This window comes from Papio anubis, chromosome 20, assembly GCF_008728515.1.
Source record: "Papio anubis isolate 15944 chromosome 20, Panubis1.0, whole genome shotgun sequence".
Lineage (NCBI taxonomy): Eukaryota > Metazoa > Chordata > Mammalia > Primates > Cercopithecidae > Papio > Papio anubis.
This window is the reverse complement of record NC_044995.1, coordinates 28,925,148-28,952,716: the sequence shown is the minus strand read 5'-3', so window position 1 is coordinate 28,952,716 and position 27,569 is coordinate 28,925,148. Positions and strand designations below refer to the sequence as shown.

At 36.0% G+C, this 27,569-nt stretch overlaps 1 protein-coding gene across 2 annotated transcripts in view; it reads left to right on the top strand.

Moving 5' to 3' along the window:
• LOC101023860 (zinc finger protein 254) overlaps positions 1-22,439 on the top strand; it is a 36,419-nt gene extending 13,980 nt beyond the window's left edge. The window contains exons 2-4 of one of the 2 annotated variants that reach the window (XM_021930286.2): positions 4,533-4,659; positions 5,142-5,237; positions 19,222-22,439. In XM_021930286.2, coding sequence (XP_021785978.2) covers positions 4,533-4,659; positions 5,142-5,237; positions 19,222-20,531 — 1,533 coding nt within the window. In that variant the 3' untranslated portion in view covers positions 20,532-22,439. Of the gene's footprint in view, positions 1-4,532; positions 4,660-5,141; positions 5,238-10,451; positions 10,502-19,221 lie in introns of those variants that run through there. The other variant, XM_021930287.2, reaches the window with a different exon arrangement.
• The last annotated feature ends 5,130 nt before the right edge of the window (positions 22,440-27,569 follow it).

Genomic DNA, 27,569 nt, shown 5'->3' with positions numbered 1-27,569 from the left:
ATTTTATTTAGAATCTGCAAATAAGGTCTGGTCTCTGCCTTTTTATTTCTGTTTCTTTTTTTATGAAACAGGGTCCGACTTTAGATTGAGAATGTACAGAAAACTAGCAGGAGGCATTTTCTGCATTGTGAGATGTCAACATAGACATTTCAGATCCCTCCTTTGAGAGTGTGGCTCTTTGACCTTTTCACATCTTGTGTGTTCACCTGCTAGTTATGTGAGAGGCTCCAGGTGTAAATAGAATCTGATGACAGAATCTCTAAGTGTAAACAAGCATCTTAGGAGTGAGAGATCAAGGCCACAAAGTAGCCAGATCCCTGAGCACAACTATACCTACCTGGAGAATGTGATGCTAGAGTATTCTTGCACTTCTACATACCCAAAAGCTAGCTAATCAGGACAGGTGATCCAGGTTCTGGAGCTCCACCAGGGTACTTCCATTTTCTATTTAGAATCAGCCTGAGTCTCTCCTGCTGGCTTATTATTGAACCGTCAGCCCAGAGTCACTGGAAATGCTCTCACAATCACCTAGGCATCTTTGAGACATTTGAGAATCTCCAGAACAGAATTGTGTCAGGCTGACAAGAGTGGTTAATTTTGCTTCTGTCTTAGTAGAAACGAAATGAATCATCCTGTGATTGTTCAAGAGATGTCTTTGGTTGGTACCCAGATGAGAGTTTCTCCAGTTCCCTGATACTTGGGTGAAAAACAAGGAGGAGGTCTGCAGACTCAAACAGATAAACTAATTGCTTCCATTTCACATAGTCATTAGAAAAATAGATGAAGCAGTCATGGTCCCTACCATGCAGGAACTTTTAGTCCAGACTAGCAACTGGATAAATGATTTAATTATGCATCATATGGTGGGTACAATAAATAGATGTGTGCAAAAATTTGGGCTTTATTTGGGCCATTTTCTTTATATTGTGACTTCTGATGTCTATACCTGAACATATATTAATAAACAAAGTTATTTTTTTTTTTTGCCTTGCTAAGAATACTTATCTTCTAAAAATTATTCTAGAAAACCTTAAGGGATTTGTTTAAATTGCTTATTAGTATGTGATAAAAAATTGACAGGGCAGTGAGGCTAAAAAAAGATAAAATTACACAAACTCTGAGATTTAAGTTTTGTTTTTTTTTTCTTTTAGGTAAGCTTAAAAAAAGAAACAGAAATAAAAATACTCCCCAGTGGCATAAAGAACAGAATTTTACATCAGCTCTACACCCTCCCCCAGCCCTGTTCAGATTCACCCTTTTTGAAGGCCTTATTTAGGTCTTTCCCTACCCTGGAGTCTTGCCTCACACAACTAACTAGAAGAGATCAGAGTTTTGGCTGATGAATCCTGTTGCCTTTTTAGAGTTGGTGCTCACAATTTTCTGAAACCCAGTGGCAGATAAATAGAAAATATAACATGTATTATAGGGTCTTAATTTATTAATTTTATATTAAAACCAGTGTTTACAGAGACATTCCATTTAGCAGCTTGTTTTCTGTTCCTGCAGATATAGTAGTTGATTCACAAGTCACAAAATAGCAAATATAAACACAGTAAAAATTCATCTACATTTCATTAAACTCTATTTGTATCCTTCTCAACTGTCTGCATTTAGATTTTATTCTGTGCATTTAAAAAAAATCAATGAAAGATAAACAGAAGAGGAAATAAAAATGCTGGGTCTTTATTCTAAATCCTTGGACTTATTGGACACTTAGTATCAACTCACAGAGTGTTATTAGAATCAAATAATGTGCTATCACAGTGCTTTGTAACATCCTATTGATCACATAGTACCTGCTTAATAAACATTGCATTAGGACATGTGCACATGTTGTTTTCCAAATGCAGACTTACTCAGAGGTTGCTGCTTTCTGTTTTCTCTGTAAACTTTAAAGAGCCAGAAAATAATACGATACTTTAAGATAGAGAATGGTTGTCTTCATTTGCATCAGAAGTATTTGTGTTGTTACAAAACTGCTGAGTGTAAGGAGCTCTGTGCTGTGCCTCATTTTTCTAACTAATGCTAATAATGAACCCAGAGAGAGTGACACCAGCATTGACAGAAGACTTGTTTAGAACACCCATTTATGGTCCATTTCCAAACCTGCAGAATCACATTACATAGAGTGGGGCCATGTTTACTAAGTGATTTATAAGCTCATTAAAGCTAGAGTGACAATGCTTAGGTAAGTGGTTATAAGCTCAGGCTTCTAATTAGAATCTCATGACCAATTCACAGAAGTCTCTTTACTTGTACCCTTTTCACAGTTTCTGTTCTGGGTGAAAGCATCTATTTGTTTTAATTAAGTGCCTCATGTGACTCTCAGGTGCCAGAATCAAATTCGTGGAGTTCAAGATACATTCATCAGAGTTAAGTTCCACCTTTGCACTAAAGAATGGTCCAGGAATCTATTCTGTTTGGGTTTGATAAGGACAGGACACTGTGGCCAATATTTCTTGCCCTTTTTTTGAGATGGAGTCTCGCTGTCTCACCCAGGCTGGAGTTTTATGAATGGCACGATCTCGGCTCACTGCAACCTCCGCCTCCCGGGTTCAAGTGATTCTCCTGCCTCAGCCTCCTGAGTAGCTGGGATTACAGGTGCCTGCCACCATGCCCAGCTAATTTTTGTATTTTTGATAGAGATGGGGTTTCACCCTGTTGGCCAGGCTGGCCTCGAACTCCTGACCTCAGGTGTCCACCTGCCTTGGCCTCCCAAAGTGCTGGGATTCAATATTTCTATTACTGTAGCAGAAACTGCCGGTGTTTGTAACAGGGGAGAGCACATGGGGACATAAAAAAGAGAAACTTAAATTTTTATCTCTGTGGAGCAGCTCATTGTTCCTGAATCTTTATTGTTATAAAGGACAGAAACGGGTAGACTTTTTCTGTCTTGGGCCTTCTGACTTTGCGTGTGATGGTAACAAGTGAACACGTGGTGCTCAGAATTTTAAAGGCATATTCTCAAGATGCAGGTGTAATTAGTCCAGAAAATCTCATCTGAGAAAGAATTCTAAAGGAGGAGGAGAAAGAGAAAAAGTGACTTTTCTTCAGCTAAACGTGTCTTAGATCGAGAGCTGTGTCTACTCTGCTTTTTGGAATGCCATGCATTTAGTACTTGCAAATCTTCACTTCTATACCTGTGTTTTTTCTCCCTAATGAGTTTATCTTAACTACTTTTAAAAATGTTTATGATAGTTAAGCGTGTCTGAAAAATTTTTCTATATACCAGAGCCTTCTCTACATCATGGCTTCTTACATGCCATGCAGAATTCTCACCATGAATTTGTGGTGTGCAATATTAAAAATGTTCTCCTTGTGGCTGTTGAACATGGAGAGGTGTGGATACTCAATATTTCTATGGGGAAACCCTGGGGTTCTTAGTAAAGATGTAGAACGTGTAATGTTGAGGTTCTATCTGTGTTCTTTATTATCTGTATGCATTACACAATTAAGAAAATGCTTATTTAAACAGGATGGCATTTATTACCCAGAAAGTTCTGAAAAAATTATCAAGAGAGACCTCCTTATTAGGGTGCCATAGAAAGACTACTTAAAATCACTATTAAAAATTGCAGAACATGAAAGATCTGTATCTTGAACTTTCCATAAAACTGATGTTTTCTTATGCTTAAATTCAGACTGTAATTTACTTTAGTGGGGATAATATCTCAGTAGTGATGCTGTGTCCTTCTGGGTGCATCAGCACACTATAAAAACTTGTCCTAGTGCAGTTGATATTGATGTTAATAACTCAATAAGCTCTCTTACAGATTTTTTTCACTATAGAGTTATTTTTCTCTTCATCATTAAGCATCTTTATGGGAACTGATGTGCATAAACTATCACATTTAATCTGGCTGCCTTTTTTTTTTGTTGTTTTTTTTTAGATTTTCTTTGCATTTATTTTTCTTTGGTAAATGAAAGCTCTCATCTTTGTTTACAGGCTAGAAAAACTGAAACAAACAAACAAAAAAACACAGGCTGTTCCACTTACTGGATGTTTGACAAAATAGTCTTTTGGGGCCAAAACATTGGCATTACTGGTGAGCTTGGCAGAGATTCAGTAACTCAGACTTTATTTCAGATCTCCTAAAAAAAAAATCTGCATTAACAAGATGTCCAGTTTATTGTATACATTAAAATTTGAGTGAACCTTCTAACTTGTCTATTTTGTCTGAAAAATATAAAGAACTATGTCTTTTTCCTCTGAAAAATATACATAACTCATTCTGTATTATGTAAATATAGCACTCAAAAATGTATGTTAGTGTTTATGCCTTCAATTTTATGTTTTATCATCCAGACAATTATCATATATACACTGATGTTGTGAATATTTTTCCACTGTCTTTTCTCAGAGTTAGAGAATACATTAGAAAATGTTTGTGTTGACAATTATTTTATTGGATAATTTCAATCACTCTTATAAGTCAGAATCAGTTCTGTTTACTCTAATTTTACCTTGAATCACATGAAAACTTCTGCCCATAGCCACTTTGTAAATATGTGTGTTTGTGTGTGTTTTCCAGGGACTGTTGACATTTAGGGATGTGGCCATAGAATTCTCTCTGGAGGAGTGGCAACACCTAGACATTGCACAGCAGAATTTATATAGAAATGTGATGTTAGAGAACTACAGAAACCTGGCCTTCCTGGGTGAGGATAACTTTAATACAAAATTCCTAATATAAACTAAAGCTTTCATTTCTCTTTTGTAGAATGTTTTCTGGTAATTTATGCTTTCAGATTTCTGTTTTCAAGAAAATACTGGGGATTTGTCTTGAGAAAAGAATTTCTTCAAGATGTTTCATCTTGACCTGAACTTTCCTCATTCCTGAGCTGATCTGTGTCCTGCACTTTAGATTAAGGCTAATTTCAGAAGTTTAGTGGCATGAAATATTGTTATACCTTAAAATCTAATTGGCATCACTAAATTTGATTCAGTAGTACCAGGCAGTGAAATTAAGAACCTAAAAAATTAAAATATTTTCTGAATATTTAAAAATCTCTTTTATAAATTAGTATATTGGAATAAAGTTGTTAGAATATTCTATTATATCCTCTTTACTGAGCACATTACTAAGTTGGTAATTGGAGAATATGAGCAAGATTCATGTTAGTTATTTTTAATAAAACAGGTATTGCCGTCTCTAAGCCAGACCTGATCACCTGTCTGGAGCAAGGAAAAGAGCCCTGGAATATGACGCGACATGAGATGGTGGATGAGTCCCCAGGTAGGTAAGAATGAATACAACAGATGACATGGTTGAGAGGTCCAAAGTCAAGAAGAAAGCCACTCTTTAATTTGGGAAGCTGTGTTTCAAAGGAAACAGTTTCTGGGAAGCCTAAAGATTTTTTTTTTAAATTATACTCTTACATAGGGGCATCTTCTACTTATGCCTATAAAATCTAAGAATTCTACTTTCCCTTCAATGATCTTCCTTCAAGTTTACAGTGACAGCCAAAGTACTGTTCATGGCATACAAAAAGAGTGTAAATCTGACTTCTTTTTTCTTGTTTTGTGGACAGACAGATATCTCCATAATTTTGAGATACTCTGTTAAACTGTTTTTTAAGTTCTCTTTTTGCATCACATCTGAAATGTGTGACAGTAGTAGTTTCTGTTCTATTGGTTTTTTTTTTTTTCCTGCACATTTCATCCCAGTTTTCATTACTGTAGTCTTGAAATCTAGTTTGAAATTATAAAGTAGGATGTCCTTCTGCTTCCTTTTTTTTCCTCAAGATTGCTTTGGCTATTCAAAGTTTATTGTAGTTTCATGTATATTTTAGGATTGTATTTTTTATTACTGTGAAGAAAAACACTGGAATTTTGATAGGGAGTTCATTGAATCTACAGGTCACTTTGGATAATATGGCAGTTTCACAATACTTATTCTTTCAATAGAAATAAAATATTTTAAAATTTATTTGTGTCCTCTAATTTTGTTCATTGATGTATCTTTCACTTAAAAGATTTATGAACTCCTTGTTTAAATTTGTTCTAAAATTGATTATTTCATTGCTATTGTATGTAAGATTGTTTTTTTCCTCTATTTTATCAGATAGTTTGTTTTAAGTGTATGGAACCATCACTTATACTTGCATGTTAATTTTATATTTTGCTAATTAACTGAGTGTATTCATTAGTTTAAACAGGTTTTAATATACTATATTTATATCTATATATGTGATTACATGATCTACAAACAGCAACATTTTACTTATTGGTCTTCAATTTCAATGACTTTAAGTTTTTCTTTTGACTATTTTGTCTTCTATATACTTCGAGTGCTGTGTTAAAATAGAAGCTAGTTTTGCATTAGTGTCTAAATTTGAAGGAGCAGCCGGGCGCAGTGGCTCACACCTGTAATCCCAGCACTTTGGGAGGCCGAGGCGGGTGGATCATGAGGTCAGGAGATGGAGACCATCCTGGCTAACACTGTGAAACCCCGTCTGTACTAAAAATACAAAAAATTAGCTGGGCGTGGTGGCGGGTGCCTGTAGTCCCAGCTACTCGGGAGGCTGACGCAGGAGAATGGCGTGAACCTGGGAGGCGGAGCTTACAGTGAGCCGAGATCGCGCCACTGTACTCCAGCCTGGGCAACAGAGGGAGACTCCGTCTCAAAAAAAAAATTTTTTTTTGAAGGAGCAAACACCTCTTCAAGTTTTTACAAACTGGTTTCAGAAAGTAAAAATGTATTTTTGTTGGGCCCGCAGAGTGATAAAATGCCCTCTGGGTTTGTAGTAAAGAGGGGTTGTAGCTTGGCCTTAAGACTGCTGAGTTTGCACAAGGGTCCACCTTTAGTTGTCTTGTTAAAAGGAGCGTGGATAGTTGTAATTCTCATTTAATTTTTGGACAGAGTGAATATCCTTCAGGACTTTGCTCTGCAGGGCAGACCCAAGGGCAGGTTTCTGCAGTCAGGCCTGCGTATGGTGGGTTTTATATCAGGATGTGGATGACAAGTACAAGAGCGGATTTTCCCAGGTAGCTTTGGGTTTCTACATAGGCAAAACTGGCCATGAGCTATGGCTCAGGGAGCTGGAATTGAGTCATGGAACTGCTCCAGGGACCACAGTAAAAGTCAAGGTCTGTAGGCCTGCCAGCATGGCTATAAATGGGTATCTTTCTCCAGGCCTCTGGAAAGGCAGGACCTCCCCCACACTGTGACTGGGAAGAGTTTGGGACATTTACAGAGTAAGTTTAAAATTCTCAGGGGAACCAAGTTCGGTGGAACAATTTCTTGTCTGTAGCCAGAAACAGTAGTTCTGTAGTTTGCCACCTGAATGAGGGCCTGCCTTCTAAAAAGGATTACCTTCAATCTTGCGCTTTAGCAGAGTTTCACAACTCCTTTCCTGGATCTCAGAGTTCTTTTAAAGGCACTTATTTTTGAGCTAGGGTCTTGTAACATAACCCAGGCAGGTCTTAATATTTTGACTGAAAGCAATTCTCCAACTTTTATGTACCGTGTAGCTGTCATTACAGGTGTGAACCATGATGCCTGGTTCTCTCATAAAGGCATTTTTGTCAGCAATGGCTGACAGATTTTCTTGCTGTTGGAGAATAAGCAAATAGGGCACCTTTAATTTTTTATCTTATTAATGTCACTCTCCATATAAATTTTTACTATTTTCTACTTCAAATATGTCTGTAATTTTAGATTCAGACATTTAGGGCAATATACTAGAATATACATGTTGTGCCTGAGTTAAATTAGATAATTAGTATGCAGGCAGGCAAAAAGGAATTATAGAGCCGGGTACAGTGGCTCATGCCTGTAATCCCAGCACTTTGGGAGACTGAGGCGGGTAGATCACGAGGTCAGGAGATCGAGACCATCCTGGCTAACACTATGAAACCCCATCCCTACTAAAAATACAAAAAATTAGCTGGGCATGGCAGCACGCACGTGTAGTCCCAGCTACTAGCGAAGCTGAGGCAGGAGAATCACTTGAACCTGGGAGGTGGAGGTTGCGGTGAGCCAAGATTGTGTCACTGCACTCTAGCCTGGGAGACAGAGCGGAGACTCCATCTCAAAAGAAAAGGAATTATAGAAATTTCAACCACTTTTATCAGCCTGTATCTAAATAATAACATAATTTATTCCCCCAATATTTGTTTTATATGTGAGGCTCTAACCATATTCTGCTAAATATATACATAATTTAGCAATGTAAGACTATTCTTTGCTTCTAAACTTGGACTACAGTAGTTTTTTTTTTGTGTAAAATAACATATTTAAAACAAAAATTGACTATCTTATCTGTTAAATGCTTATCTATTAAAAGTTTCTCATTAGCATCTCCTATTTACGATTTTACTGCATTTTGTCTAAAATTTTATTACCACATAACAGATGCCAGTAATTTAAAACGCCTGCCTTCCCTGAATGCACAGTTACAGCCAAACATTGCAGTTATCTAGACAAATTATTTGTTAATGTACATTATTGTTGCCAACTAGATTTTATGAGTAAACATTTCTTTCATTATTGTCTTACGGTTCTATATTAGTGTTTTTTTTTAGTGCAAGTTTCTTAATATCAGTTTATTTTGTCTATTGATTTCATGCATTATAATTTTAGACAATTTACAATTCTGTTTGTATACTTTAAGTCAGTGTCTGGTTTAATTAAAAGATAAATGAGCCATATGTCTGTCACAGTCAGATGATATGTGTGTGTTTATAGCTACAAATATGACCCAAATTTGGTTATAGTTTACTTGTATATATTGTATATATTCTTTCTTAGCTCATTTTCTTTTTCTTTTCTTTTTGTTTTCAGACAGAGTTTTGCTCTTGTTGCCAAGGCTAGAGTGCAGTGTGTGATCTTGGCTCACTGCAACCTCTGCTTCTCGGGTTCAAGTGATTCTCCAGCCTCAGTCTCCTGAGTAGCTGGGATTACAGGCATGTGCCACCATCCCCGGCTAATTTTGTATTTATTTATTTATTTATTTATTTTTAGTAGAGATGGGGTTTGCCATGTTGGTCAGGCTGGTGTCAAACTCTTGACCTCAGGTAATCAGCTTGCCTTGGCCTCCCAAAGTGCTGGGATTACAGGCATGAGCCACCGTGCCCGGCCTCTTAGCTCATTTTCAATGTTAGTTTTATCTTGTCTAAGTGAGTAGCCTTGGAAATAGTCTTATTTTCACCATGTGTTTAATGATAAATATGTATTTCTTTTGTGTGAGAAAAACACTTTGGTGATTTGAAGATAATTTTTAAAAAGATGTATATTGTATTTTTTCCAGTTTAAAAAAAATATTTGTTGTAAAAACACTTAACATATAATTTACGTTCTTAAATCTATTTAAATGTACATATCAGGGCCAGGCATGGTGGTGGCTCACATCTTTAAAACCAGGATTTTGAGAGGCCAGGACAGGAGGATTGCTTGAGCCTAAAAGTTTGAGACAAACCTGGGCAAAATATGGAGACACCCTCTCCACAAACATTTTTTTTTTTTTTTCCTAAAAAATAGCCAGGCATGGTGGTGTACACCTGTGGTCCCAGCTACTTTTTTTTTTGAGACGGAGTCTCGCTCTGCCACCCAGGCCTGAATGCAGTGGCCAGATCTCAGCTCACTGCAAGCTCCGCCTCCTGGGTTTACGCCATTCTCCTGCCTCAGCCTCCCGAGTAGCTGGGACTACAGGCGCCTGCCATGTCGCCTGGCTAGTTTTTTTGTATTTTTTAGTAGAGACGGGGTTTCACCGTGTTAACCAGGATGGTCTCGATCTCCTGACCTCGTGATCCGCCCGTCTCAGCCTCCCAAAGTGCTGGGATTACAGGCTTGAGCCACCGCGCCCGGCCAAGTCCCAGCTACTTTAGAGATTGAGGGGCAGGATTACTTGAGCCTGGGATTGTGAGGTTGCAGTTAGCCATAATTGTGCCATTGCATTCAATCTTGGGTTACAGATTGAGACCCTGTTTCAAAAAAAAAAAAACAACAAACAACAAAAACCTGTATATTTCAGGCATGTTAACTATATTCACATTGTTATGCAAAAGACTTCTAGAAATTTTACGTCTTCTAAAACTAAAACTCAATATCCATTAAATAACATTTACTTGTTTTATGTTCTCTCCAGCCCTTGAAAAACAAGCTTCCACTTTCTGTTTTTATGAGTGTGACTATTTTATATATTTCATATAAGTAAAATCATAACATCCATCATTTCATAACTGGTTTATTTCAGTGGACATAATATTCTCAAAGTGTATCTTTAAATGTGACAAGATTTTTTTTTAAGGCTGATTAATATTCCATTGTATCAAACATGTCTTCAAGATCTTTTGTTGCATATTTTAGGTATAGATTCATAAATGTAATTGCTGTATTTGATAATAGTTTTATTTTTATTTGAAGTACATTTATAACATTATAAAATAATATGTGCATCCTAGTTTTCTACCAAAAATTCACATGGATTTCTTTTTTTTTTTTTTTGAGATGGAGTCTCCCTTTGTCACCCAGGCTGGAGTTTAGTGGCATGATCTTGATTCGCTGCAACCTCCACCTCCCAGGTTCAAGCAATTCTCCTGCCTCAGCCTCCTGAGTAGCTGGGATTACAGGCACGTGCCACCACATCTAGCCAATTTTTGTATTTTTAGTAGAGATGGGGTTTCACCATGTTGGTCAGGCTGGTCTTAAACTCCTGACCTTGAAATCTGCCCGCATCAGCCTCCCGAAGTTCTGGGACTACGAGCGTGAGCCACCTTGCCTGGCCAAGGGTTTTATTGCATCATCAGCAGATTTGGTGTTTTTAAAAAATTGATAGTGGCCATTTAAATGGGTGTGAGGGAATTTTTTTTCATTGTAATTTTTATGCATTTCTCTAGAAATGAGAAATTTTGTGTGTCCTTTTAAATTTTTTTATTTGTGTTTTTTGATGAAAATGTATTTCAATTATTTGCCTATTTCTAAATAAATTCATTCAAATTTATTGTTTAGTTTTAAAAGTTGTTTATATTTTTTGAATATTGACTCCTATCACATGTGATTTGTAAATATTCTCACCCATTTTCCATGAGGTCCTATTCCTCTATTAAATGTTTACTTAGATGTGCAGAAATTTTCAAGTGTAGTGTAGATTTTTCTGTTTTTTTCTTTGTTGCTTATGCATTTAATGTTGTATCTAAGAAAGTGGCGCCAAGATTATTGTCATGTGTTTCCCCTGTATATTTTTAAATGATGAAGAAGTTATGCAGCCTGGAGCGGCACCTCACACCTGTAATCCTAGTGCTTTGGGAGGCTGAGGGAGGTGGATCATGAAGTCAGGAGTTTGAGACCAGCCTGGCCAATATGGTGAAACCCTGTTTCTACTAAAAATACAAAAAATTAGCCAGGCATGGTGGTGGGTGCCTATAATCCCAGCTACTCGAGAGGCTAAGCCAGGAGAATAACTTAAATCCAGGAGACAGAGGTTGGAGTGAGGAGAGACCATGCCACTGTACTCCATCCAACCTGGGCAACAGAGTGAGATTCTGACTCAAAAAACAAAAAAACGTTATCTTCTTATGTCTAATTAAAAGATTTTTCCACATATCGTTTAAGGAAATAATCATACTTTAATTTTTTTAATTTTTTTAATTTGTTTTGAGACGAAGCCTCACTCTGTTGGCCAGGCTAGAGTGCAGTGACACAATCTCGGCTCACTGCAACATCTGCCTCCTAGGTTCAAGTGATTCTCCTGTCTCAGCCTCCTGAGCAGCTGGGACCACATGTGTGTGCGACCATGCCTGGTGAAATTTTGTGTTTTTAGTAGAGACGGGGTTTCACCATATTGGCCAGGCTGGTCTCGAACTCCTCAGGTGATCTACCTGCCTCACCCTCCCAAAGTGCTGGGAGTACAGGCTGATGCCCAGCCTTATTCGTTTGTTCTTGAGATAGGGTCGCACTCTCTCAACCAGGCTGGTTTGCAGTGTTGTGATCATGGCTCACTGCAGCCTCAACCTCCCAAACTCAGAAAATTCTCTAATTTCAGCCTCTCAGGTAGCTGGGTTATAAGTGTGTAGCATCATGCCCTGCCAATTTTTTTGTATTTTTGGTTGAGACAGGGTTTTACCACATTGCTGAGGCTGGTCTCAAACTTCTGAGATCCAGTGATCAGCCCACCTTAATCTCCCAAAGTCCTAATATTACATTTCTTTTTTTTTTGAGACGGAGTCTCGCTCTGTTGCCCAGACTGGAGTGCAGTGGCCAGATCTCAGCTCACTGCAAGCTCCGCCTCCCTGGTTCACGCCATTCTCCTGCCTCAGCCTCCCAAGTAGCTGGGACTACAGGCGCCCACCACCTCGCCCGGCTAGTTTTTTGTATTTTTTTTTTTAGTAGAGACGGAGTTTCACCGGATTAGCCAGGATGGTCTCGATCTCCTGACCTTGTGATCCGCCCGTCTTGGCCTCCCAAAGTGCTGGGATTACAGGCTTGAGCCACCGCGCCCAGCCTACATTTCTTTTTATTAAGTAGTTTAATTAATTTATATTTAAAATTATTTCTTAAAATGAAATTACTAGTTTTATTGCTATTGTTTTATGTGTTTGAGTGGTATATTTTTCCTTATTTACTGTTTTATTGCCTTTTAATTGTGTAGTGACAAGCTTGAATTATTTTTTAAATTTTGTTTTGCATAGTTTCTAGAAATATTATCTTCATAATCATCTTGTGTATTAGTCTGTTTTCATGCTGCTGATAAAGACGTACCTCAGACTGGGCAATTTACAAAAGAAAGAGGTTTATTGGTCTTACAGTTTCGTGTGACTGAGGAGTCATCACAATCATGGTGGAAAGTGAAAGGCATGTCCCACATGGTGGCAGACAAAAGAAAGACAGCTTGTGCAGGAAAACTGCCTTATAAAGCCTTCAGATTTCATGAGACTTATTCACTATCATGAGAACAGCACAGAAAAGATCTGCCCCCATGATTCAATTACCTGCTACCACGTCCCTCCCACAACACATGGAAATTAAAGATGAGTCTTGGGTTGGGACACGGCTAAACCATATCATGTTAAAAATGGAGTTCACATAAAACATCTAAAAATTAAAACAATCTATTTTAATCTCATGACAACTTCAATTGAATATAAAAATTATACCTCTATATTTTTCAGTTTATTAATATTAAAATTTATTTTGTGTATTAACATTTATGCAGATTTTTATTGTTTTGAATATTCTACAGAAGAGCTCTTAAGGGTTTTATGCGTCATCATGATAGTAAAGATTTATACATTTGCATGTTTACATTTAATAGAGAGCTTTATTTTTATGTATGGTTTTATGATGCTGTCCAGTATTATTTTATTTTTAAACAAAATTGACTCATTTTACCTTCTTTTTTGTCGTTTTTGTTGTTGTTGAGACGGAGTCTCCCTCTGTTGCCTAGGCTGGAGTGCAGTGGTGCATTCTCGGCTCACTGCAAGCTTCGCCTCCTGGGTTCATGCCATTCTCCTGCCTCAGCCTCCCGAGTAGCTTGGACTACAGGCGCCCCCCACTACGCCCAGCTAATTTTGTTTTTATTTTGTATTTTTAGTAGAAACAGGGTTTCACCATGTTAGCCAGGATGGTCTCGATCTCCTGACCTTGTGATCCACCTGCCTCGGCCTCCCAAAGTGCTGGGATTACAGGTGTGAGCCACTGCGCCCGGCCCATTTCTTTTTTCTTTTTTTTTTTTGAGACAAAGTCTGACTCTGTCACCCAGGCTGGAGTGCAGTGGCGCGATCTCAGCTCACTGCAACCTCCGCCTCCCGGGTTCACACCATTCTGCCTCAGCCTCTGGAGTACCTGGGACTACAGGCGCCCACCACCACGCCTGGCTAATTTTTTGTATTTTTAGTAGAAACGGGGTTTCACCGTGTTCACCAGGATGGTCTCGATCTCCTGACCTTGTGATCCTCCCTCCTCAGCCTCCCAAAGTGCTGGGATTACAGGCGTGAGCCACCGCGCCCGGCATGCAGAGTCTCTGCTGTATTACTCAGGCTGATCTGAATCTCCTGGTCTTTAGTGTTGTGACAGCTTTGGCCTCCTAAAACTGTAGAATTACAGGTATAAGCCACAGTGTCTGGCCACCATGTAGCATTTTTTTGTAGAACTGTGCTACTGGTGATGAGCTCCCTCACCTTTTATTTTGGAAATTTTAAATTTTCATCTTATTCTTAAAGGGAAATAAATTTAAATCAAATATTCTTGGTTACAATTTTTTTCTTTTATTACATCAAAATTTGGGAAGTTCTCACCCTTTATCTTCAAGTAACCACTGTATTATTTTTTTCCCATATCCTTCTTCTAAGATTCCCTTAATGAGTTTATTGATCTACTTGATGGTATCTAATTAAGTTTTACATTCCATGTTTTAATTTTGTTTTGCAATTTTATATTGTTGTGTTATATATTCTAGTGTATGCCACCGCACATCTGTTATTTGTGTTTTGATTTTGTAGTATATATCATAATTGTGCTTGACAATATTTAACTTTGTACAATTTAAGACAATGTGGAGAAAAATCAAATAGGAATCAGCCATATGTCTTTTTCCAGTGGAATTATTTCTATGTTTGTTTGCCTGTGTAAATGTTATCCTTGTTTTTTGTTGTTGTTGTTGTTTTGTTTTTTGTTTTTTTCCGAGACAAAGTTTTGCTCTTGTTGACCAGGCTGGAGTGTGGTGGCATGATCTCGGGTCACTGCAACCTCTGCCTTCCAGGTTCAAGTGATTTTCCTGCCTCAGCCTCCCGAGTAGCTGGGATTACAGGTGCCCACCACCACGCCTGGCTAATTTTTATATTTTTAGTAGAGACAGTTTACCACGTTGGCCAGACTGGTCTCAAACTCTTGACCTCTTGATCCTCCCTTTTCAGCCTCCCAAAGTGATTACAGGCATGAGCCACTGCACCTGGCTACCCTTGTTGTTGTTGTTGTTGTTTTAATTACTTGTATATTTGTCGTTTAGGTTTGTTGTGAATGGTTTTCTAATCCTGTGTAGATGAGTACTCATAAAATTCTTGTAATTTCAACATCCTATTTATGAGTCTATATGATTTTTGTTGGGAGAAACACTTGGATTTGAATATAATTTATAACTATCATAACTTTGTATCTCTTTTGGGTATTATTGTTTACTTGTCAAAAAAATAACAAAATTTACCACAAAATATTTTTAAATATTCAGTTTAGTCATATTAATTATCTTGACATTGCCATGCAACACATTGCTAAAATGTTTTTATCTTGCAAAGCTAAATCTTAATACATACTGATTACCAATTGTTTCTTTTTTTTTTTTTTTTTTCTTTTTTGAGGTGGAGTCTTGCTCTGTCACCCAGGCTGAAGTGCAGTGGTGCCATCTCAGCTCGCTGCAACCTCCACCTCCCAGGTTCAAGTGATTCTCGTGCCTCAGCCTCCTGAGTAGCTCAGATTACAGGTGCCTACCATCATGCCTGGCTAATTTTTGTATTTTTATTAGAGATAGGGTTTCACCATGTTGGCCAGGCTCGTTTTAAACTCCTGACTTTAGGTGATCCACCCACTTGGGTCTCTCAAAGTGCTCGGATTACAGGTGTGAGCCACCACGCCTGCCCCAATTTTTTCTGTTTTATGGCACTTTGTGAACACCACTCTGTTCTTTGTTTCTAAGAGTGTAACTCATTTCATTTTGCATAATACCATCAACATTTATCTTTACAGTTGGTACAATATTTCCTGCTTTTTGAAGACTGAGTAATATTTCAGAATTTTTATATTTCAAATTATGTCTACTGAATGATTTGGTGAAAGAAATTTGCATTTCTTTTACCTATTGGCTTGCAGTAACAATGCTGCAGTAATTATGAGTATGTAAATGACTCCTTATATGACCATATATGTGAACGTTTATATATGTGCTGCATTCTATTTTATTAGTCTACTTTTTCACCTTTATACTTATACCAAATTGTTTTAATTCTGTAGCTTTGTAGTGTGTTTTAATCAAGAACTTTAATGCCTGCAGCATTGTTCCTTTTATTTTTTGAAGATTGTTGGGTACTTTATTGTCTCTTGCGATTCTGTATACTTTTAGGGTTGCTCTTCCTGTTTCTTCAAAAATGCAATGAGAAATTTGAAAAACATTGCGTTAAGTCTGTGGATTGCATTGAGCAGGATGGACCTTTTCACAATATTAACTATTTCAACCTTTGTATAAAAGCACACTCAAGGGTGTGTTGTTTAATTTCTATATATTTGTAAATTTTTCAGTTTTTCTCTCTTATTGTTGGATACTCATACTCCCTTTTACTCATAGAAAGTAGTTCATAGAAGTTTACTTTTAAAAATTTTGGTAAGACTTCCTTTTTGGCTTAAGATGTGGTTTATCAAGGAAAATGTATGAGCTATTGAGAAGGGTGTGTATTCTGATGTTGTTGAGGAGTGTTCTCCATAACTCTGGAATAATTGTTTTATACTGCCTTTAAGTAGTCTGTTTGCTTATGAACATTCTTTCTTGTTTTATTTTTATTACAGTAAGTGTGGTATTAAAATATCTTGCTATAATTATATTGCTTTCTGTGTGTTTCTTCCATTCTGTCAATATTTGCTCTATATATTTGGAACCCTAATGTGAGACACACACACATGCACACACACTCACAAATTTTTCATAGGTTCCCAGTGAATAAATCTATTATTTTTTGATGTCCTTCTTTGTTTCTTTGGAGTTTCAATTTCAAGTACATTTTATAAAATATTATAATTTTTCACTTAAGATGTAGCTTGTGTAAGATTATTTTGACTGTTTCTGCTCTCATTTGATTAATATTTTCATGGAATGTCCACTTTCTTCCTACCTCTTCCAGTCTTTTTTTATCATTAGATTTCAACTGACTCTTGTAGAAAGGCAAGATGAATCTCGGTCTTTAAAATATTTTAATAAAATTATTTATTGAAAGTATGTCTCAATTTAAAAGTTAATTTTATATATATTTAAATAATTTTCTGAAATAGATTGTTACTTTATTAAGTATTTTATTTGATTCTTGCGTCTTTGTCTTTTATTCTCTTTCCATCTTTCTTTGTGTCTTTTTGATATTTGTATTGATAGGCTTTCACTTATTTTGTTTTGTGTATTTATACAAATATTTTTGTGGTACCTTGGAGTATTACATATAACCTCTAAAAGATACAACAACATATTTTAATCTGGTAAATAAACTTAAGTTTTATACAAAAATTTGTTCTTATTACACCTTCCCTCAAATTTGTCATTGATGTTGTTAATGGTATCTTTTTATATTGTATATTCATTAATGAATATTTATGATGATTTATATGCTTTTATCCTTCAAATTTCAGAGAATAATTAAAAATGTTTTCTGCACCACTAGGGTAATGCTAAGAAATTCTACTTTTGTGTATTTGCATATTTTTTCCTAGAAAATCATGTATTTTTATATTATTATTTTTTAAAAATCATGTTATTTTCAGTAGAATGAACTGTTTTCAGCACCTTTTATCTGTAGGGCATATGCACTTCCAATATACTTTTTTAGAATTTGGTTACTTTGGAAGGTGTTTACTTTTTTTATTTGGGAGGACAGATTCACTGATGGTATTATTCTCAATTAATTGAAGCTATTTTTTTTTTTCCACAATTTTTTCATGACTACATCACACAGTTCCCTTATGGCCTGCAAAATTTTTGTTAACAGTTCGCTGATTATCTCATAAGAGTATGTTTGTAAATGGCACATCACTTCTTTTCTTTTCTTTTTTTTTTCTTTCTTTTTTTTTTTTTGTGGAGACAGCGTCTCACTGTATCCCTCAGCCAGGCTGGAGTGTAGTGGTGTGACATGAGCTCACTGCAATCTCCACTTACGGGGTTCAGGTGGTTCTCCAGCCTCAGTTTCCTGAGTAGCTGGGATTACAGGCATACACCACCACGCCTGGCTAATTTTTGTAGTTTTAGTAGAGATGGGGTTTCGCCTTGTTGGTCAGGTTGGTCTCAAACTCCTGACCTCAGGTGATCAGCCCACCTCAGCCTCCCAAAGTGCCTGGATTACAGGTGTGAGTCACCGTGCCTGACCTGGCACATCAGTTTTATCTTGCAGCTTCAAAGATAATCTTTTTGTCTGTGACTTTTGAAATTGTGCTCATGTATGTGTTTGTAATAAATATCTTTTTGTTATTCTAGTTTGTTTGTTGAGCTTTTTTATTTTTACATCTTTTTTTTTTTTTTTACTTTCAGGATCTGTCAGTTTTTTGGTGTATATTTTATCTCCACAATTTCTGTTTTTTGATATCTTAAATATTTTTTATTCTCATCCTCATTTTTCTAATTTTCCATAGTTGTCTCTGTTCCTATTTTAATCAGTTTATTACCAAATATTAAAATTAATGTATACATCTTTTTTATGGTTTCTTTCAGAAAATTTTATATTTTTGGTGGTATTGTATTGTCCTATTTTGTATATATTATAATCTTTGATTGAGATTTGGACATTAAAAAAATCTTCTTGTCAAAATCTTTATAATGTAGCTTTGTCCTGGCATATTCTGAAAACAATTTTCTTGGCTGTTGATTATGAGAGTTCCTTAAACATGTTCTTAGGATATGTGTTGTCTGAAATTTTGTGTTTATTCTTTAGTTAAGAGAGTTTACTCATGTTACTTTGTAGAGTCAGTCATCACTTGCTACACCTGTTCCATTTCTGTGGCACTGCAGTCTGTCTGCTGCTGTATGTAACATTTTTCTTTGGTCTCAGCAGACTCAAACTCTCATTCCAAAATATACCACCATGTCTTTCAGTACTTTATGTCATGAGAGACAGAAACCAGTGTCAGGAAAAACCACTAAAAGCCAGAAATGACAATGAATGTGCCAGTATTTTACCTTTCTTTTAAAACAGAAACCAAGAGTTGGCAATTTAGTTGTAAAGGCACTATGTTATAGTGGGAACCAGGAAAAGATGTGTTTAGTAAATTTAACAGACTTTTCTTTTTCTTCCACGTGTTTCTTTTGCATTGTGCTCACCTGGGACACTGCACACACTTGACTCATTTATAACTTTTCCACAGATGTGTTTTGGTCTGTATGTTTTTGTTACATTTATGTCTATGAAAGAATTAGGGCCTGTGGTATTTTGCAGTGCCATCTTGTTTATGTAGTTTGTATAATTTTATAGGTAAGATTTTAAAACTATATTCATCTGAGTCTAGTAAATGGAGTAATTTATTTATTTAATTATTTTTTCAGGTATATGTCCTCTTTTTGCTCAAGACCTTTGGCCAGAGAAGGGCATGGATGATTCTTTTCAAAAAGTAATACCGAGAAGATATGAAAAATATGGACCTGAGAATTTACAGTTAAGAAAAGGCTATAAAAGTGTGGATGAGTGTAAGGTGAACAAAGAAGGTTATAATGGACATAACCAGTGTTTCACAACTGCCCAGAGCAAAGTATTTCAAAGTGAAAAATATTTGAAAGTCTTATTTAAATTTTTAAATTCAAACAGACATAAGATAAGACATACTGAAAAGAAATCTTCTAAAGGTAAAAAATGTGTCAAATCATTTTGCATGCTTTCACATAAAACCCAACACAAAAGCATTTATCATAGAGAGATGTCCTACAAATGTAAAGAATGTGGAAAAACCTTTAATTGGTCCTCAACCCTTACTAATCATAGGAAAATTTATACTGAAGAGAAACCCTGCAAATGTGAAGAGTATGGCAAAGCTTCTAAGCAACTCTCAACCCTTACTACACATGAAATAATTCATGCTGGAGAGAAACTCTACAAATGTGAAGAATGTGGTGAAGCTTTTAATCGACCCTCAAATCTTACTACACATAAGATAATTCATACTGGAGAGAAACCTTACAAGTGTGAAGAATGTGGCAAAGCTTTTATCTGGTCCTCAACCCTTACTAAACATAAGAGAATTCATACTAGGGAGAAACCCTACAAATGTGAAGAATGTGGCAAGACATTTATATGGTCCTCAACCCTAACTAGACATAAGAGGATGCACACTGGAGAGAAACCCTACAAATGTGAAGAATGTGGCAAAGCTTTTAGCCAATCCTCAACCCTTACTACGCATAAGATAATTCATACTGGAGAGAAACCCTACAAATGTGAAGAATGTGGCAAAGCCTTTAACTGGTCCTCGACTCTTACTAAACATAAGATAATTCATACTGAAGAGAAACCCTACCAATGTGAGAAATGTGGCAAAGCCTTTAAGCAGTCTTCAATCCTTACTAACCATAAGAGAATTCATACTGGAGAGAAACCCTACAAATGTGAAGAGTGTGGCAAATCTTTTAGCCGGTCTTCAACTTTTACTAAACATAAGGTAATTCATACTGGAGTAAAACCCTACAAATGTGAAGAATGTGGCAAAGCCTTTTTCTGGTCCTCAACCCTCACTAAACATAAGAGAATTCATACTGGAGAGCAACCCTATAAATGGGGAAAATGTGGCAAAGCTGTTAACCAGCCCTACCTCACCACGGATAGGATAACTCATATTGGAGAGAAATATTGCAAGTATGAATAATGTGCCAAAGCCTATGAAAGTCCTCAATTCTTAGTAGATATAAGATTATTCATACTGGAGAGAAACTACAAACCTGAGAGAGGTGCTGATGCTTTTGACAGTACCTCAAACTTTAAAGAAAATCATTCTGCTGAAAAATCCTAGAAATGTGAAGAATGTGACAAAGCCTTTAAATGATTGTCACACTTGATTGTAGGTAAGATAATTCATACTGGAGAACTACCAGTGTGAACAATGTGGCCAGGCTTCGAACCAATGCTCACACCTTATTGCACAGGAAAGCATTTATACTTCAGAACAAATGTACAAATATAGGCAAAGTAAAAAAGCCATTAATGCCTGCCCACATCTTACTCAAAATCATAGAGTTCATACTAAATAAAAACATTAAAATCTACTCTCAGAAGATCAGAAAATATGTTTTTAAAGTATAGAAGAGTATTTATTTTGAAAAAGCATTACAAATATGAAGGATTGTAATATCTTTACTTGCATCACAGATCTTATTGTACACATTTTGTACTAGAGAAAAACCCTCAGGCAGTTGTTAAAATTGTGTTGAACATCAGGGAGTTTATATTGAAGAAAACCCTGCAAGTGTAATGAATTTGGAAAAACATTTTTTCAAAAACTACAAATTATAAACCACTGAGGTGTTCATCTAAAATATATTTTTGTAGATGCATTAAATATGAAAGATACTCAATCCAAAATTAAGTCTATATATCAGGGAACAATTCACAGTAGAAATATCTAGGGTGCTCAAACATTAGACATTACACTAAATCAGAGTGCTGAGTGTAGAAAATAATACAAACTACAATTTGTGTAAACATTATTTGTATATAACTTTACAAAGTACTTTTAAAAAACAGATTTTTAAAAAAGTGAATAATGTGTTAAACTCTTAAATTACTTCATACTGTTTCATCATTCCTAGTGTATTCACATGTGAAAGCATGTGACTAATTGTTGCTGCATAAAATATATGAGATTTTTATTAGGCATTATTTATGATCTTTTCTATGAAAAGATAAGGACATTAAAATGTAAGATGCATGATGAAAATTAGAGAGGCTCTTTGTGGTTAACTTATAATATTGAGTGATGCATGAGGTAGGTGTTCACTATGAATGAAAAATATTCTTAATTTTAGTTAAAATTAAGTTATATGTTATTTTATTAATTGTACTTCTATGGAATAATATGCAGTATATTTTTAAATTATAAATTATGTGTGAACTTAGCTTTTCAATTCAACTTTTTAACATGTTAAATACTATTGTGAATTCAATGAAGTGTTCTCATGCCACTAACATTAACCTATTCCACTTTACTCAAGGGTGTAGGTAAAAGATGATAACAATACACTTTTGTAAGATAATGGACTGTCATCTCTAGCAATCTTTTTTGCCAGTGACTTTAAATTGCCAATAAGTTAAAGAATATTGTTCCTATAGGTTAAATTTTTATTCTTATTTTCAGATTTAAATTTATTTTTCTTAATTTTTCTGGATACATAATATGTGTATATATGTATGCCATTTATGGTATATTTTGATGCAGGCATACTCTATATAATAATCACATTAGAGGAAATGAGATATCCATTACCTCTAGCATTTATTCTTTTTACTACAAGCAATTCAATTCTACTGTTTTAGTTATTTTTAAATTTACAATTGTTATTGACTACAGGGTCATTTTTATGGTCATAATAAAAAATTATATACAAACATGTAAAATCCATACATTTCTGAGTTCTGAATAAATATTTTTAAAAAATTTAATATATTTTTCTTTGAACGTGTGGCCTCTGCCCGCAAGCACATATGGACTCTTAGAATTGATTTACATAAAATTAAATATATATACATCTGTTAAAGATAAACCTTAGGTGTAAATAAATTATGGAGTAAGTATGTTTGTGTGAGTACAGGTTTGAAAGTTTTTAGCAGCAAAAAGCAATATTGGAACAAAATAAATTATTTTAATAAGGTGTCTAATTTACTAGAAAACAAAAATTTTCAAAAATGCTGAAACCAAATTCATGCTATTTGCTTTGTGTTGAATTTATTACTGTACAGTCTTTGGGCTTATGATTCAGAATCTCCCCATGCGGATTCTATGTTTTAACTTGACTGGTACTCGTGCTAGACCCACAACTTTGTGGTTTTTTTGTTTCTTGTTTGCTTGTTTGTTTATCTATTTATTTTTGAGACAGAGTCTTGCTCTGTCACCAAGGCTGAAGTTCTTGCTCTGTCACCAAGGCTGAAGTTCAATGGTGCGATCTCAGCTCACTGTAATCTCTGCCTTTTATGTTCAAGCAATTCTCCTGCCTCAGCCTCCCAAGTAGCTGGGATTACAGGTGCCCGCCACCATGCCCAGCTAATTTTTGTATTTTTAGTAGAGATGAGGTTTCACCATGTTGGTCAGGCTGGTCTTCAACTCCTGACCTTAGGCGATCCACCCACCTTGGCCTCTGAAAGTCCTGGGATTACAGGCGTGAGCCAGTATGCCTGACCTGTGTAATAGTTTTAGAAGTATTATGTGAGCTGGTCTGTAATTATAAGAATATATATATTTTTAATTTTGCTGTTCCTTAAGTTATTGGGGTACATGTGGTATTTGGTTAGATGAATAAGTTCTTAAGTGGTGACCTGTGAGATCCTGGTGCAACCATCATCTGAGCAAGATACACTCCACCATATAAGTTGTCTTTTATCTCCCCCTGCCACTCTTTCCCCAAAGTCCCCAAAGTTCATTGTATAATTCTTATGCTTTTGTGTCCTCATAGCTTATCTCCCACATATCAGTGAGAACATATGATATTTGGTTTTCCATTCCTGAGTTACTTCACTTAGAATTACAGTCTCCAGTCTCATCCAGGTCATTGCAAATGCTGTTAATTCATTCCTTTTTGTGGCTGAGTAGTAGTCTGGGGTGTGTGTGTGTGTGTGTGTGTGTGTATCCACTCATTGATTGCTGGGCATTTCAGTTGGTTCTGTGATTTTTTTAGTTGCGGATTGTGCTGCTAGAAACATGCATGTGCAAGTATATTTTTCAAATAATGACTAGTTTTTCTCTGGATAGATACCCAGTAGTGGGATTGCTGGATCAAATGGTAGTTCTACTTTTAGTTCTTTAATGAATATCTACACTGTTTTTCATTGCAGCTGTACTAGTTTACATTCCCACCAGCAGTGTAGAAGTTGTTTGAAATGTAGCACTTGAACATAAATTTAATTTGTTTAATAAGGCCATTTTTACTTCCTGCAGAAAGTGCACACTCGCCAGCAGTTTTGCCATGAAAGTACAATGAACAAAGGAGACAGGGTCATTTATAACCTGACGCTTCCACCCTACTGTTGTGTCCGGTTTCCGTTGGCTGGAATGGGACCTCACATTCTGTATTTGTCCTGATTAGCTAGCAACTTAGAACTTTTTAAAAGAGGCAAAGGTAAAGGAGAACAAAGAAAGGAGTGAGTAACTTGTGGAATGCTGAGAAAGGTAAAACTACTTTTAAATAAGGAAGAGGAACGGGCTATGACCTAATGCTTGCGTGGACCACTATAAGCATATCAGGGCAAATATTTAGGAGTACAGGTCTTTGAATAAATTTTGCTTCTAAGAAAAGTTACCATTTATTCCTAATTAGATGAGGGGAAAAAACTTTGAAGAGGAACCTCTACTTTACTTTTTACAAAGTGTTCCCTAATCACCGCATCCACGCCAACATCTACAGTCTTTTGATCTTTTGATTATGACTATTCTTGCAGGAATAAGGTGGTTTTGCATTGTGGTTTTGATTTTCATTTCCCTGATCAATAGTGATGTTGAGCATTTTTTCGTATGTTTGTTGTCCATTTGTATATCTTCTTTTGAGAATTATCTTTAGCACAGTTTTTGATTTTTTTTTCTTACTGATTTGTTTGAGTTCCTTGTAGATTCTGTATATTAGTCCTTTGTCAGATGTATAGATTGTGAAGATTTTCTCCCACTCTGTGAGTTGTCTGTTTACTGTTCCTTTTGCCATGCAAAAGCTCTCTATTTAATTAAGTCCCAGCTATTTATCTTTGTTTATACTGCATTTGCTTTTGGGTTTTTGGTCATGAAATTTTTGCCTAGCCAATGTCTAGAAGGGTTTTTCCATTGTTATCTTCCAGAATTTTTATAGTTTCAGGTCTTAGGTTTAAGTCCTTAATCCATCTTGTGTTGATTTTTTTTTTTTTTTTTTAAATAAGGTGAGAGATGAGGATCCGGTTTTATTCTCCTATATGTGGCTAGCCAATTATCCCAACACCATTTGTTGAAATCAATGTCTTTTCCCCACTTTATGTATTTTTACTTTTTTGAAGATTGCTTGGCTGTAATTATTTCAGTTTATTTCTGGATTCTCTGTTCCATTGGTGTGTGTGTCTATTTTTATACCAATACCATGCTGTTTTGGACACTATGATTTTGTAGTATAGTTTGAAATCAGGTAGTGTGGTGCCTCCAGATTTGTTTTTTGCTTAGTTTTTCTTTGGCTCTGTGGGCCCTTTTTTGGTTCCATATGAATTTTAGAATTGTTTTCTCTAACTGTGAAGAATGATGGTAGTATTTTGATGGGAGTTGTGCTGAATTCGTAGATTGCTTTTGGCAGTATGATCATTTTCACAATATTGATTCTACCCATCCTTGAGCATGGAATGTGTTTCCATTTGTTGATGTCATCTATGATTTCTTTCAGTAGTGTTTTGTAGTTTTCCTTTTAGAGGTCTTTTGACTCCTTCATTAGGTATATGCCTAAGTTTTTCTTTTTCTTTTTTTTCAGCTATTGTAAAAGGGGAGTTCTTGATTTAATTCTCCATTTGGTTTCTGTTAGTGAATAAAAGAATAAAAGAGCTACTGATTTGTGTACATTAATCTTGTATCCAGAAACTTTGCTGAATTCTTTTATCAGTTGTAGGAGCCTTCTGGAGGAGTCCTTAGGCTTTTCGAGGTAAATGTTCATATCATCAGCAACCAGGGACAGTTTGACTTCCTGTTTACTGACTTGGATGCCCTTTTTTTCTTTTTCTGGATAACTCTGGAGGATGTCCAGGACTATGTTGGTGAGAGTGGGCATCCAAGTCTTGTTTCCATTCTCAGAATACTTTCAACTTTTCCTCATTCAGTATTATGTTGGCTGTGGGTTTGTTGTAGATAGCTTTTATTACCTTAAGCTATTCTTTGTATGCCAACTTTCCTGAGAGGTTTTGTTTGTTTGTTTTGACAGAGTTTTACTCTTGTTGCCCAGGCTGGAGTGCAATGGCACGATCTTGGCTCACCACAACCTCTGCCTTCTGGGTTCAAAGGATTCTTCTGTCTCAGCCTCCCAAGTAGCTGAGATTACAGGCACATGTCACCATGCCCGGCTAATTTTTGTACTTTTAGTAGAGACGAGGTTTCATCATATTGGTCAGGCTGGTCTTGAACTCCTGACGTCAGGTGATCTGCCTGCCTCCGCCTCCCAAAGTGCTGGGGTTACAGGCGTGAGCCACCGTGCGCCAGACCAAGCTGAGAGTTTTACTTACAAAGGGATGCTGGATTTTGTCGAATGCTTTTTCTGTGTCTATTGAGATGATCATGCTATTTTTGTTTTCAATTCTATTTTTGTGGTGTATCACATTTGTTGACTTGTGTGTGTCAGACCATCCCTGCATTCCTGCTATGAAACCCACTTTGTCATGGTGGATTATCTTTTTGACATGTTGTTGGATTCGGTTAGCTAGTATTTTTTTAAGGATTTTAGCATCAGTGTTTATCAAGGATATTGGCCTGCAGTTTTCTTTCGTAGTTGTGTCTTTTCCTGATTTTGGTACTAGGGTGATGCTGACTTAATAGAATGAATTAGGGAGGGTTCCTTATTTCTCTATCTGGTGGAATAGTGTCAAGAAGATTGGTACCAATTCTTTGAATGTCTGGTAGAATTCTGCTTTGAATCTGTCTGCTCTTGGACTTTTTATTGCTAATTTTTTAAATTACTATTTTAATCTCACTGCTTGTTATTGGTCTGTTCAGGGTATCTAGTTCTTCCTGATTTAAGCTAAGAGGGTTGTATTTTTACAAGAATTTATTCTTCTCTTCTAGGTTTTCTAATTTATGTGTGTAGAGGTGTTCATAGTAGTCTTGAATGATTTTTTGTATTTCAGTGGTGTCAGTTATCTCCTGTTTCATTTCTCAGTGAGGTTATTTGGATTTTCTCTCTTTTCTTGGTTAATCTTGCTAATGGTCTATCAATTTTATTTATATTTTCAAAGAAGCAGCTTTTTGTTTCATTTATCTTTTGTATTTTTTTGTTTCAATTTCATTTAGTTCTGCTCTGATCTTGGTTATTTTCTGTTTTTTCTTCTGGGTTTGGGTTTGGTTTGTTCTTGTTTCTCTAGTTTCATGTGGTGTGACCTAAGATTGTCTGTTTGTGCTCTTTCAGACTTTTTGATGTAAGCATTTAGGGCTATGAACTTTCCTCTTAGCACCACCTTAGCTGTGTCCCAGAGGTTTTGATAGGTTGTGTCATTATTGTCATTCTGTTTGAAGAATTTCTTAATTTTCATATTGATTTGGTTTTTGCCCCAGTGCTTATTCAGGAGCAGGTTATTTAATTTCCGTATATTTACGTGGTTTTGAAGTTTCCATTGGGAGTTGATTTCCAGTTTTATTCTACTGTGGTCTGAGAGTGCTTGGATATAATTTCAATTTTCTTAAACGGTTGAGGCTCATTTTATAACCTATCATATGATCTGTCTTGGAGAAAGTTCCACACACTGTTGAGTAGAATTGTGTTCTGTAGTTGTTGAATGAAATGTTTTGTGTATGTTAAGTCCATTTTTTTCCAGGGTATAGTTTAAATCCACTCTTTCTTTGTTGACTTTCTGTCTTGATGGCCTGTCTAGTGCTGTCAGTGGAGTTGAAGTTCCCCACTATTACGTTGTTGCTGTCTATCTCATTTCTTAGGTCTGCTATCAATTGTTTTATAAATTTGGGCCCTCCAGTATTAGGTGGATATATGTTTAG